Genomic DNA, 13,202 nt, shown 5'->3' with positions numbered 1-13,202 from the left:
TCCTATGAAGACTCAAGGGGAGAAGATTCTCTTTAGATTTTAATTGGCTGAATGGGAGATTTCTCTTGAGATGGTCTTGGTAAATCCAGGTCTGGGGGTGGCGGGTTTTCCAGTTCTGAGGAAAATGCGCTGTCAGGTCTCCTGGTGAATCCAATTCCCCTCATCCCCCATCCCCCCACGCTGTGAAAAATCCACCTTTCTAAAAACCACAGTGGAATGTATGAGTGAAGCTGTTTGGCATCTCTTCTGGAAAGTTGAGCAATGAACACCATCAACTTAATTCAATAGCAGAAAAGTGCGTTTTTGTTTGTTTGTTTGACCATCCTCTCTTTTGTCGATTATGACAGGAAAATTCACAGTGATCTTTTCTTTCTCGGACTAAATGCCTTCCGTGTAGACCAGTCTGGAGCTTGAGGTTCGAAGTGGGACTTAGGGGAGCTCAAAGTGGGAAAGAGGTCAAGATCTTTGCATCTCAGAAAATGGGAGACTCAGAATTTTTGTGGATTATTTCCAGCCAGCCCCTCTGTTAACAGAATTGATTTGTCCCTCACCCTTCCCTGGGGGAATTTCATGGTTTCTTCTGTGATGACCAAAATCAAATGGTCAGCCTTCCCCTTTCCTCCTGTACCCTCCATCACGCTTCCCCCAAGACCTGTCAGCCCCACCCTGAGGCCCAACTCCACCAGCCCTGTAGTCCTGTCCTAACCACTGCTCCTTCCTCCCCCTGCGTTCCTGCCCATTTGCTGGTCCAGAGGTTGGAGGATCCACGAATACCCCAAACTGAAGACTCCACTGGCTTCCCATAAACAGCTCCAAGCAAGGGGCGTTTTGTTTCCATAGACACTTGCTCTGTCCCCTCCATCAAGGTGACCCTTTTAGGGAGGCCAACATTGGTGGCAATTTCAATTCAATGTAGAGAGAAGCAGTTAACAAGGGTGTGTGTGTGTGTGTGTGTGTGTGTGTGTGTGTGTGTGTGTGGTTTCAGACAGCAGCCTCTGGGAAAGCTAGGCTTCCTCTAGCAACACTCTTCCCCTCCTCTCCAGCCGGGCTGGGAAGTTATTGATAACGTTGCCTCTCCTATAATGGCACCGTTTTCATTAGGAAGCAAATCCTCAGCGTTTCCTACAGACAATTCTCGTCCTTTTGACCAACTCTCTTCCTTTGAGGTCAAAAATTAAATAGATGGGGTAGATCGGCACCCCCTGCTCTCACACCACGGCCGCCCGCCTCCCTCCCCAGCTGTGGGGGCTCTGGGGTCTTTGGACTCCCTGGGTAGCCGAAATCAATATCCGGGGCCGGAGCCTGCAGGCCCGTGTCAGCTCCAGGGCGGGTGAGGGATGGCGGCTTGTTGGCCGTGGCGGAGCTTCCTGAGCCGGGGGCCCCCCACCTCCGCCGACCAAAGGTTTGTCAGTGGGACCGGCCCGGAGACAATAGCTGCCCCCGCGGGCTCGCTGTTGGCTTGTTTGGAAAGCCCAGAGGCGCTTGGAGGTAAAAAGGTCAGCGCGGGATTGGGGTTTACTCGGGCCCTCTCGCCCTCCGCCCTCCCCCGTCCTCCAGCTGGCCCGCTGGGCCGGCTACCTGCCCGCCTCCCCCGACCCAGCCCACCCCATCCGGCCCCGTGGCCGCCGCCTCCCCACTGCCGTCCAGCGCCGGAGGACTCTGGACGTTCACCTTGAGCCCCGGGATGGCTCTCTGGAGGCGGCCGGCTAGGGCCCGTCTCCCCGCTACTCTGGCTTCCCTTGTCCCGACGTTCTGGTCCCCTGTTGGTGGACCGGCTCTGCGATGGGGGCGGGAGTGGGCAGGGCGGGGTTGGGGGTGGGGGGTGACCTGTGTGCCAGTCTGCAGTTTGTCAGGGACCTACCCTCTCACATTTTCTGAGCGAGAGTTGGAGGAGCTGGAGCGCATTCCACAGCCTCCTGACCCCGGGTTCACTCCATCAACATTTCTTGAAGGCCCACTGTATGCCAGGCCTGGCTCTGGGCCTGGGGGGAGAGAGCCGTGGGAGGGGTAGAGGGCCCTTGCCTTCCCCCACACTTCCTCCTCTGTTTTACACCTTTTCTGTTCTCTCCAAACAAGCTGTTTCTCTCTTTTCCTGCTTTCCTCTCAGGGCTCTCTCTGGACCTGGACCGTTTCCTTCCCCTCCCCCATCTTTCCCCTCCTCTCTTTCCTGGTTCCTCCAATGACCCAAGGACTGACCACTGTCAGACCTGAAGGTTGGGGCCCAGTTCTGCTTGGGACCCACCCAGTAAGTCCTTCTCTTTATCCAGCTGAGATCTCACAGCTCAGATCTTTCCAGCCCAACCAGCTTTCACCAACGCTTCCACCATCTCTCTCCAGGGCTCTTGGAGTATGAAGCCTCCTCTACCCCAGGCGGAAGAGGAGAAGCAGTCGGGAAGAGGGGAAAACACAGACTTTATTGAAATGAGGTAGCTGGAGGTACAGAGAGAACCCAGTTTGCTTGGGGCTCAGGTTTCCAGAAACTCGGGTGGTGCCCCCACTGTTTCCAAGGTCCAGAGAAAGACTTGCTGCTGCTAGGAGCTCTCACTGCACCTGGGCCTCCCCAGGCTGCCTCAGGGGTAGAGGTGGAGATGGGGAGGAGGGTCCTGGGTTTTCCAGGAGGCAATAAATAGGGGAGGAACTAGCAGGGGCGTGCCTGCGCCTTCCTGGTAGAGGCTTGCTGGGGGCAGGCCTCGAACAACGTTCCAGAAGTCTCCGGAGTACCAAGTTCCAAAACACTTTGGTGGCTTAGAGATGAGGTCCCTGGTGGGAGGAGGCCGGTCTCAGAAAACAACCTCTGAAGGCTGCATTAGTGCAATACAAATGTGCCAGGAGGGGGTTAATAAGGTTAGATGGGGGTGGGGGAGCTTTTTGGTCTGTCACAAGGCAGCTGGTGTTACTGTAAGGTCTGTGGTGACGGGAGAGATTAAGCATCGGTCCTATGCCTGCACCCAAAAGCCTCCCCCAAGAGACACTTCAAGGCCTTCCCTCTGTGCCAGCCTAGAACGGGGGAGTTGGGATCCCAGCGCAGAAGAGTCCTCGCGGCTCAAAGGCACTGAACGGAATACAAGGAAGCTGGAAGGGAAAGGAGAATTCGGGAGGATGACGCTTGCTTCTACCCCACCCACGTGCTGATCCCCAGATGAAAGGCGGAAGCAAGCCTTTCCGTCTAGAGGTCTAGAGTTGACAGGTTCCGCATCATCGCGTCTCCCAGGTCTCGGGTCCTGTAGGGTCCCCAGCCAGCAACACCCCGCCCAGACCAGAGGAAAGTGTTTCCCTATTCTCCCCAGCTGTAACCTGGCGCCCCAGCCCTGGTGAGGGTCGACCGGTGCCTGGGTTCGGGAGAGCGAGGAGCCCCGACGGCTGGGGAGGTTTCGTTCAGGAGGTGATGGAGCTGGGGGAGGCCTCCGGGGAGGTGCACGTCGACTGGTCGGAGGCGTCTCCAGTCGCCTCCCTGGGACAGCCCGGAGGGGCTGGGGGCATCCGGCCTCCCTCCCGCTCGCGCTTCTTCTGCTTCATGCGCCGGTTCTGGAACCAAATCTTGACCTGCGTCTCGTTGAGCTCCAGGGTGGCGGCGATCTCCACCCTCCGGGCGCGGCTCAGGTACTTGTTGAAGTGGAACTCCTTCTCCAGCTCGGTCAGCTGCCGCGTGGTGAAGTTGGTGCGGAGGCCGCCGGGCGCGCCCAGGCCCAGCTCCGACACTTTGGCTAGGGGCGGGGCGGAAGAAAGGGCCGCGTCAGCTCTCTCGCCGCTCTCCCCTGCCCCTCTCCTCCTCCCGGGCCAGCGCTGCACCCCCAACGTCTGTCCAGCTTAGCCCTCAACGTGCCCTTGGATCGCCAGACACCCCCAAGGTGACCTCCAAATTCAGACGGACCTCCCCGACGCTTCCGTCCCCCACCCAACACGGGGTGCAGAGTCCACGTTGGGCACAGAGATGAGGAAGCAGGGGTGTGTGCAGACTTCCCTGCAGGGTAGCCGGGCACTCCATGGGTGGGAAAAGCCCTGCTGACCTGAGACGGGGGCGAAGTGCTCTCACCTGCCCCCACCGGGGCGGCTCCACCTGTCCTACCAGCCCAGGCCCAGGGCACCCTCCTGTCTTCGAGACCCGAAGAGGAGGTGACCACGCCTGACTCCTACCTGTCTTGGGGGGGTTCCTCTTAACCTTCATCCAGTCGAAGGTCCGGGCCGTGGGGGTGCTGGGTTCTGACGGGCAGGGCGATTCCTTGTCCTCCGAGAGGAGCTCAGCATAGGCCGATGCAAAGCTCGCCGTCTGCTCGTTCCCGAAAGGGGGCTGCGGGGGAGGGTACGGCCCCGGGCCCGCTCCACCGGTTCCATAGCCGTCGGACAGGCCCCCTAGCTGGGCCCCATAGCTCGAAGGGTGATAATAGCTTCCATCTCCTTCGGGTTGGCCCACAGGATAGTACTGAGAGGGCCCATAGCTGGGGCTGCAGGCCGCCGGGGCGTACCCGGAGGTCGCGGAGCTGGGGAAGGGCACCCCGAGCGCCGGAGGCGGCTGCGGGGTGGGATAGCCTGAGTTCTGCTGGAGCGCGGGGCTGGGGAGTCCCCCACCATAGCGGGTCTCGCCTGCGTAGCTGTCAACAGCCGGAGCCGAGCTGGGGGGGAAGGAGGTAGGGGCGCTGCGGGCGCTGTAGGCGCTGGGTCCCCGGTTACAGAGTGGGTACTCTAAGAAGGAGTTCATCCTATTATAGTCCATGCGTGGAGGCCGCAGGAGGGTCGGCCCGTTTGGGGGAGACACCCTCTTGCCCTACAACCTTTCGGCAGTATGTCACAGCGCTGAAGCCTGCATCCATGGCCCGGCCCAGCTCGCTTGGGCCAGGGCTCCCCCAGGAAGGGGGTAGGGAGTGGGGGTGGAGGGGCGCATGTGATCTCTCCCAGGCCAATGGGCGCAGCGGGCCAGAGTTTGGCAGCCCCAGCGCCCATCCATCACCCCCCAAGCATTAGCATGACAAAAGACACTTCAATCACCCGCAGCCCATCCATCTGAGAGCGCCGTGGAAGCGTCAAAAACATCTTTCTTCAAAGACTTTTGGAAAGGAGGGACCAGAGGGAGAGGGGGTAAAAGTTAGAGGAATATTCAAGACTTTCCTCCCCTCCCAACCCCCAAGGCCTTCAATAGGCTCCTGGGTTATTAGATTTGGACAAATTCAACCCAGCTGCCCCTCACTCTTCCCATCCCCAACGAGCTTCCCTCCCCCCCCACCCCAAGGCTGTATACTGGGAGGTGGGGAATCCAGCCTCCTTACTTTGCCCAAAACTCCCACCCTGGTCTGTTTTTCCCAATTTATCTTGGGGTGATGGACTAGGACAGCAGGGGAAGGTGTGTTATCTCGGGCCAAATGGATAACTGTGAAGGAAGAGGGTGCAAAACACCCAAGGGTGGCCCAGGGTCTAGAGTCTGGAGGAAGAATTCATTAACGGAGAGGTGAGAAATGTATCTCAGGGAGCAAGGCAGTACGGCAGAAGTGTGGAGCGGAGGATGAGAAACGCCCCATTTCTCTCTCCAGCTTTCCACATAAACGCTCTCTCCTCACTCACACATCCATTTCTCTCCCTCCGCCTCGCTGTATATTCTCTGTCTCAATCCATCTCTCCATTCGTCCGTCTCTCTCCATATTTATATTCGCCCCCTACCTATCCATCACCTCAGCTCTCCATGTATTTATCCCCTCTCTAGCCATCCAGAGCTGTAGCTGACTCGCTCACTCAGACGCAAAAAACTCCTTGTATCTCTCCAGAGAGCCACAACGGGCACCGAGCTGGGTTATGTTTACAGGCGAAGAAGAGGGAGATCTTACTCTCTTTCTCAAGTGTGCAAAACTAGTGGAGCTGACCCTAGGAAGCCAACTGAGGGTTCTTGGAGGGAAGGGGTTAGGGGATGGGGTGAGGGGGTGACAGGCATTAAGGAGGGCACTTGATTTAATGAGCACTGGGTGTTGTAAACAATGGGTGAACCCCTAAATTCTGCCCCTGAAACCAAGAATACACTGCATGTTAACTAAATGGAATTTAAATTACAATTTTTTTAAGTAAAAAAATAAGTAAAACTAGTGGAGTCCCTGTATTCCCCTGGCTGTCTCTTACCCCTCTCTCCCTCACCACCTTCCATCTCTTTCCCCTACTCTCCACACCTCCCCCCCAAAATCCTAAGCCTCAAATTCATAAACTCAATGCCAGTCGTGTCTTGGTCAAAGATTGGTCAAATTTTCAACGAACTTTCTAGAATAAAGGGAGTTTGGGGGCGCCTGGGTGGCTCAGTGGGTTAAAGCCTCTGCCTTCGGCTCGGGTCATGGTCTCAGGGTCCTGGGATCGAGCCCCACATCGGGCTCTCTGCTCAGCAGGGAGCCTGCTTCCTCCTTTCTCTCTGCCTGCCTCTCTGCCTACTTGTGATCTCTGTCTGTCAAATAAATAAATAAAATCTTTAAAAAAAAATTAAGGGAGTTTGCTTGGAGAATGGGAGAATCTACTTAGAGGTCCTGAGTTTCAGGAGTGGAGCCTCACCCCTCTCTGCCCTGTGTGTTTGTTGGGTTAGGGTTGGGGAAAGGGGCGGGGAACAGGAAGTGCGTCCTTCTCTCTCCTCAGACCTGGATGGGGCTGGAAGAGAAGCCCTTAGGTAGAGCCCATTGATTCTCCTCCTCCAGACTCTGAGGACAAGAGCTTGGCGCAATCCAACACCCACGCTCATTTGTAACCTGTCAGGGTGTCTGCCTGACTGGAGGCCTGGGGCCGGGGCTAGGGCAAGTCCAGGAGGGCAAGAGTTCAGGGAGGGATCTCTGTAAACAACTGAACTCAGGAGAGGAGGGGAAGCAAGCAGGTGGGACAGGTCCCCCAGAAGGACTCTCAAAGCTTCTCAGGTTTCCCCAACCCCTACAAGGGCATAGTGAGTCCTTCTCCTCTGCAAAAACCCCAAAGCCACACCCCCGCCACACTCCCTGTGTCTCTCCCTATTTCTGTTTCCCACTTCCCATCATTTTGCCTGTCCTTTAGAGTCACTTCTCCGGCTTTCCATCCTTATCACCAGAATCACACAGCCTTTCTCTTCTGTTAATAACAGCGAGCCTGGCTTAGCCCCCCAACTATCAAAGCTTTTCACAGGCCCCTTGCCCCTTTCCCTCCCCACCCATACTCTGCTTGGGACCAGAACAAGTTGGTGGGGGAAGGGGGGCCAGCTGGTAACTTCTTTAAGGGAGATGCAATGGGGGAGGGGGAGAGAATGTTCACTGCCAAAGGGATGAAGGCAGACAAAGGGAAGGAGAGTTGTGATAGGGGCAGGGGTGGCCTGCAGAGGCTTTGAAGAGAAAAGGAGCATGGAGGTGAGAAAAAGCGTATTTCTTTCTAGTTCCCCTTTTGGGGTTTGTAGATGTTTCTAACTTTTTCCTCTCACTTTAAGATATTCTCCATGGAGGCTTTGGAGAAGAAGAATTTATTTAGGGTTAGGATTTCTCTTCTAGCCCCAAATCTGATGAAGGCCTGTGTCTGACCTGACTGTGCTATCTCTCAGAGACTTGAGATTTCCTCACTGTCAACCCTTCCCTCAACCCAGAAAGAACCCACTCGCCTCCTCCCTTGCTTTTCCAATTAAGGCAGCGATTTGAGGTCTAAATGAAGAAGTGGGGGTGCCTGGGTGACTCAATGGTTTAGGCCTCTGCCTTGGGCTCAGGTCATGATCTCAGGGTCCTGGGATGGAGCCCTGCATCCGGCTCTCTGCTCAGCAGGGAGCCTGCTTCCCTCTCTCTCTATGCCTGCCTCTTTGCCTGCTTGTGATCTCTGTCTGTCAAATAAATAAATAAAATCTTTAAAAAAAATAAATAAATGAAGAAGTGAATTCCAAACCAGTTTGTTTGTTTGTATGTTCTTAGATGGGGGAGGGGCAAAGGGAGAGGGAGAGATTGAGAGAATCTTAAGCAGGCACTACTACCTGTGTGGAGCCTGACTCAGGGCTCAATCTCACAACCCCGAGACCATGACCTGAGCTGAAATCAAAAGCCAGGTGTTTAACCGACTGAGCCCTCCAAGCGCCCCGTAAACCAGTATAATGAAAGAACAGAAATCTGCTTGGGAGTTGGGGAAATGCGTTCTCCCTAGTCACAGCTGAAGTCACCCATAGTCGATTATTAATGACAAAGGTGCGAAGGGTTGGGGGAAAAGTGTCTTAAGGGATATTGTTGATTACAGGGATAGCTTTAGCCTCAGCTCTCCAAAGTCAGCATAATCCCTAATGCATCCCTGAGCCTTGCTCCCTTCCCTTGTGTAGCAGAAAGATTAAAACTTCCCCCAAATTCCTGTTGGTTCCCCCAGCCCCAGCAGAAATGACTGGCGAAAAAAAAACTAACTTGGTTCTCTACCTTCCCAAGTCGCTTCCTCCTTACAAGAGACTTCACCAGCCTCTGGCAGGAGGAGGGAGTCTTTGAAGCCTGAATTCCTGGCTAAATCCACAGCTGAGTACAAAACAAAACAAAACACACAAACAGACAGAAGTAATCCACAGTTGGAGTAAACTATGGGCTACAGCATTTTCTGGATGACCAGATTAAGTTCACCAGAGAAAGTCTGGCTGTAGCCAACACCAAGTGGAATAAAGTTAATTGATTTCCTCTTTTCTAGAATCTATTTAGACATGGAAGAGAGCAAGGACACCATAGGCAGGTTTAGAACTGAAATTATCTTCGAGAGGTGCTCGCCCTTATCACATCGAGACTGGGGATATGTTAGAAGTTTAGACCTGACTCGGGTTTTTTGTGGAGGAAGCTGCTTTTCTGGGGGTTGGGGGATGTGGGTAGCAGGAGCAATCTGTACTGTTCCTTCATACCGTCCTCAAAAGTCTCTCTGCCTGTTCTCCCCAGCCTAATTCTTGAGGCCCAAGGCCAAGCCCAAGATCAAAGTTTGGAACTTAAGAATTAAAAGGGCATTCAGGGTTGTAATTTTTTCTCTATAAGAGACGGCTTTCGGGGTGCCTGGGTGGCTCAGTGGGTTAAAGCCTCTGCCTTCGGCTCAGGTCATGATCCCAGGTTCCTGGGATCCAGCCCCACATCGGGCTCTCTGTTTGGCAGGGAGCCTGCTTCCTCCTCTCTCTCTGCCTGCCTCTCTGCCTACTTGTGATTTCTGTCTGTCAAATAAATAAATAAAATCTTTGGCGGGGGGGGGGAAGATGGCTATCGGAGGAGAGGATGGAATCTGAATTCAGTGGAGTTTCTTTTAATACAGGCAGATTAAATTGTCACAAATCTGGTTGAGAACCATGGACAGTACATATTATAACAGGAAGATTACTAGTTTGGGGGCAAGAATACTTGGATTTAAATCCTTGCTTGGCCATTTCTTAGCATTATGGTTGTAGACGAGTTTCCTCATCTTTCTGAGTCTTGACTTCAGAGAAGAAGAATGGTGTTTTGTTTTGTTTCAATATTTTATTTATTTATTTGACAGATGAGATCACAAGTAGGCAGAAAGGCAGGCAGAGAGAGAGGAGGAAGCAGGCTCCCTGAGGAGCAGAGAGATCCCAGGATCCTGGGATCATGACGGATCCTGGGATCATGACCTGAGCTGAAGGCAGAGGCTTTAATCCACTGAGCCACCCAGTCGCCCCAGAAGAATGGCCTTAATTCTACTTGCTTCACTGCATTTTTAGTAGGATTAAAGCAAACACAAAAATATAAACAATGGAGAACTCTATAAATGCCTGATATTAACATTACATTCACATTCTGAAATAGTATGAGTCAGTCTTCTGTTTTTTAATATAACTGGCATATGAAAATATGGAAATATGTGACAGGAAAATAGCATATGTGCTTTATTTTTATGTAACGTGTCACCATATATTATACAATATGTATTTTGTCATATGCAAATTTCATTGAGAATTAAGAAGTTTGTCTCTGTTTCAACCAAGGGTTTTCTTCCAAGCTGCAGAGTTCTTTGGCCTAATATTATAAGCCTAATATTATATAATCTGTGAGAACCCAAATGATTAAAATTGTAGCAGAAGGGTGAGGTTATATATTAGCAAGAACTTCCTGATCTTCCAAATATTTAGAAAAAATTTTCTTTTTCTTTTTTTTTTAATTTTTAAAGATTTTATTTATTTATTTGACAGAGAGAGAGGAAACACAAGCAGGGGGGAGTGGGAGAGGGAGAAGCAAGCTTCCTGCAGAGCAGGGAGCCCGGTGTGGGACTCCATCCTAGGACCCTGGGATCATGACCTGAGTCGAAGGCAGACGCTTAATGACTAAGCCACCCAGGTGCCCCTGGAAATTTTTCTAGGGAGGATGTTGTTTCTCTCTTTCCTTGAGGAACTTAGCTTAGATACTGCCCTTCCTGGGCGGGAGCAAGGTTTGAACCTGACTTCTGTGTTCTGGATAGATTTCATTTGGACTGAAAGGTAAGTCAGAGACTTGGAAACTTTCTAAGATGAAAGTTTAGAGTGACATGAAGAGTTGAAATAATTTTCTACTCAGTTGGGTTTCTCCGCGTGTGTTAGTTGCAGTCAAGATATTCACTTTGGAAACTTTTTTTTTTTTTAGATTTTATTTATTTATTTGACAGAGAGGGAGAGACAGAACACAAGCAGGGGAAGCAGCAGGCAAAGGGAGAAACAGCCTCCCCGGTAAGCAAAGAACCCGACATGGGACTTTATCCAAGGACACTGGGATCATGACCTGAGCCCAAGGCAGACGCTTAACTGACTGAGACACCCAGGTGTCCCCACTTTAGAAACTTTACAGAACAATGATCAAGATGACTTTGTATCTGGACGCTGTCCAGACTGCACTTTTTCTGTGGTGCTTAGGAATTAGAGAAGGCTTTAGGAGGGCTCTTTTCACTGTTGACTCTTTTCTCAGGAGGAAGCAAGTTTGTTAGATCTCCTTCAGGCACTACATATCTGCTTCCCAGCTGAGTGTGAAGAGGGGGGATGAGGTGGGGACAGGAGGGCAGAGCTGAGCTGGAGAGCTCAAAGGAGGATTTGGGCCACACCAGCCACAGCAGGTAGAGGGGGATGGCATGGGGACTAGAGGCCACTCTTTGTAAACCGAGGACATGTATTTGTTGAGAGCACTTTCAAGAAGATGTACAGGAGGGCCACGGAATGCTTGTCAGAAACTTAGAGGAAAGGTGGGCAGGGAAATTCATCAGGGCTGTTAAGGGAGACCCAGAATTTGTACCTACGCTCTGACCCCCCAGCAACCAGCCAAAACTTGACTTAAAGGGATTTTTAAGATTCTAATACACTGTGTCAAAACAGTTTGGTGACTGTTTTTGTAAAAAATGTCCTGCTGGGGTGTGTGTGTGTGTGTGTGTGTGTTTAAGATTTTATTTATTTATTTGACACAGAGAGACAGCACAAGTAGGCAGAGGCAAAGCAGCAAGGAGAGAGAGGGAGAAACAGGGCATCCGATGCGGGGCTCCACCCAGGACCCTGGGATCATAACCTGAGCCGAAGGCAGATGCCCAACCGACTGAGCCACCCAGGGGCCCCATCCTACTGTTTTTGACACAAGAGGAAACATAACCAGGGCACCTGGGTAGCTCAGTGGGTTAAGCCTTTGCCTTTGGCTCAGGTCATGATCTCAGGGTCTTGGGATCAAGCCCTGCATCAGGCTCTCTGCTCAGCAGGGAACCTGCTTCCCCCTCTCTCTCTGCCTGCCTCTCTGCCTACTTGTGATCTCTGTCTGTCAAATAAATAAATAAAATCTTAAAAAAAAAAAAAAAAGAGGAAACATAACCAAATATTGGGGAAGGTGACAAGAGATGAAAGTCAAAGGAAAACTTGGTTAGGACACTTCCGAATACTCATGCCTATTGAATACTTGGCACATTTCACTACACCCAAGCCTCCTTTGTTGAACAGATTTCTTTCCCTGCTAGTTTATTATTATTATTTTTTAAGATTTTATTTATTTATTTATTTGACAGGCAAAGATCACAAGTAGGCAGAGAGGTAGGCAGAGAGGCAGGCAGAGAGAGAGACGGGAAGCAGGCTCCCCTCTGAGCAGAGAGCCCGATGCAGGGCTTGATCCCAGGATCCCTGGACCATGACCCGAGCTGAGGGCAGAGGCTTAACCCACTGAGCCACCCAGGTGCCCCTTCCTGCTAGTTTAAATAATGATTGGGGGCATGATTATTGGTATAAAGATGGGAGTTAAAATGGCTCTACCAGATATTTGGGAGGTGGGTTGTTGTCAAACATCAAAAGCCACCACCTCCGTTCAAAAGCCCATAACACTGGCCATAATAAATATTGAATACTTTGTGAAGACTTAACAAATACACTTAGGGTATTTATTGATCCAGAGGACATTAGAGGCATTAGTCCTTTCATTTGTTTTACAGATGGAGAAACTGAGGTCTGGAAAGGGGAAGGTACTTGCCCCGTCCTGAATTGGAAATTTTTTTTAATAACTCCAGGTTATCACGATGGCAAATAATTTCTCAATCTAATGGTCCTTTGCTTTCGCCGTAATATTAATGAGCCATTCTTCTTAAAAGATGACGCATCAAGAGCAGGGCAGACTGACCAGCAGCTTTCGGGACTGCACCGAAACCGTCTCACTCCAATCACAGCCAATTTATAACCAGTCTGTGCTGCAGACCACTCGTACTTGGTCCTGACCCTAGAGGAGCCCTGCCCCAATGGGATAAGTGAGTGCAGCTGCCTGGCATCGCTATCAGCTTACCATCATGCAGGGCAAGGGAGGGTGTCTGCTGCCGTATCTGGGAACCCCTTCCTCTTTTCCTTCCTTCTCCAAAGCCAGCTGGGAAAACTCAGGCTAAAGAGGATGGCCCCAGAGATGAAACAAGGAAAAAGGAGCTGATTTGGAACACAGGCATTCTGAGTGCCAGTCCTTTATGAATCCCAAATTGCCAGGCATTCCTTTGATTTTGAAATTCCATGGGGAGATTGAAAACAGGAGTCCTTCCCTTCTGGAAATGCATTGTCTCTTTGTTCTGCTGTGGTGGCATCAGAGATGGTGAGTTTTGTGAATATGGAAAAGGAGGGATTGAAAGATTCCTGTGCTGCCTGTAAGAAGAGTTCCAGCTCCTCTCTAATAATCAACCAAGGAAAATGCTGGAAATGCTCCTGATTCTCTGGATTCATTGCTTCCCATCCTCAGGATACAAAAAGTACCTAGATCTGAACAGGTAGATTGAGCTTTTGGCTGGACCCTCCTGGCCCTCCACTCATTTGG

General features: G+C 51.6%; 1 protein-coding gene across 1 annotated transcript; it reads right to left on the bottom strand.

The window, feature by feature from the left end:
- Positions 1–3,375: 3,375 nt before the first annotated feature.
- Positions 3,376–4,711, bottom strand: HOXB1 (homeobox B1). The gene is made up of 2 exons (XM_045985977.1): positions 4,135–4,711; positions 3,376–3,704 (listed from the first exon to the last, which is right to left on the bottom strand). The coding sequence occupies exons 1-2, from the start codon at positions 4,709–4,711 to the stop codon at positions 3,376–3,378; spliced, it is 906 nt and encodes a 301-aa protein (XP_045841933.1).
- Positions 4,712–13,202: the final 8,491 nt, after the last annotated feature.

The sequence above is a fragment of the Meles meles genome, chromosome 18, assembly GCF_922984935.1.
Source record: "Meles meles chromosome 18, mMelMel3.1 paternal haplotype, whole genome shotgun sequence".
NCBI lineage: Eukaryota > Metazoa > Chordata > Mammalia > Carnivora > Mustelidae > Meles > Meles meles.
Note: the sequence above shows the minus strand (reverse complement) of the source record. Positions and strands in the feature narration are given on the sequence as shown.

Excerpts from the sequence above, each read along its gene's own strand:
- HOXB1 (XM_045985977.1), bottom strand. The coding sequence starts at position 4,711 with ATGGACTATAATAGGATGAACTCCTTCTTAGAGTACCCACTCTGTAAC. Across the intron at positions 3,705-4,134 it reads GAGGAACCCCCCCAAGACAG|CCAAAGTGTCGGAGCTGGGC; the intron begins GTAGGAGTCAGG and ends CCCCGCCCCTAG.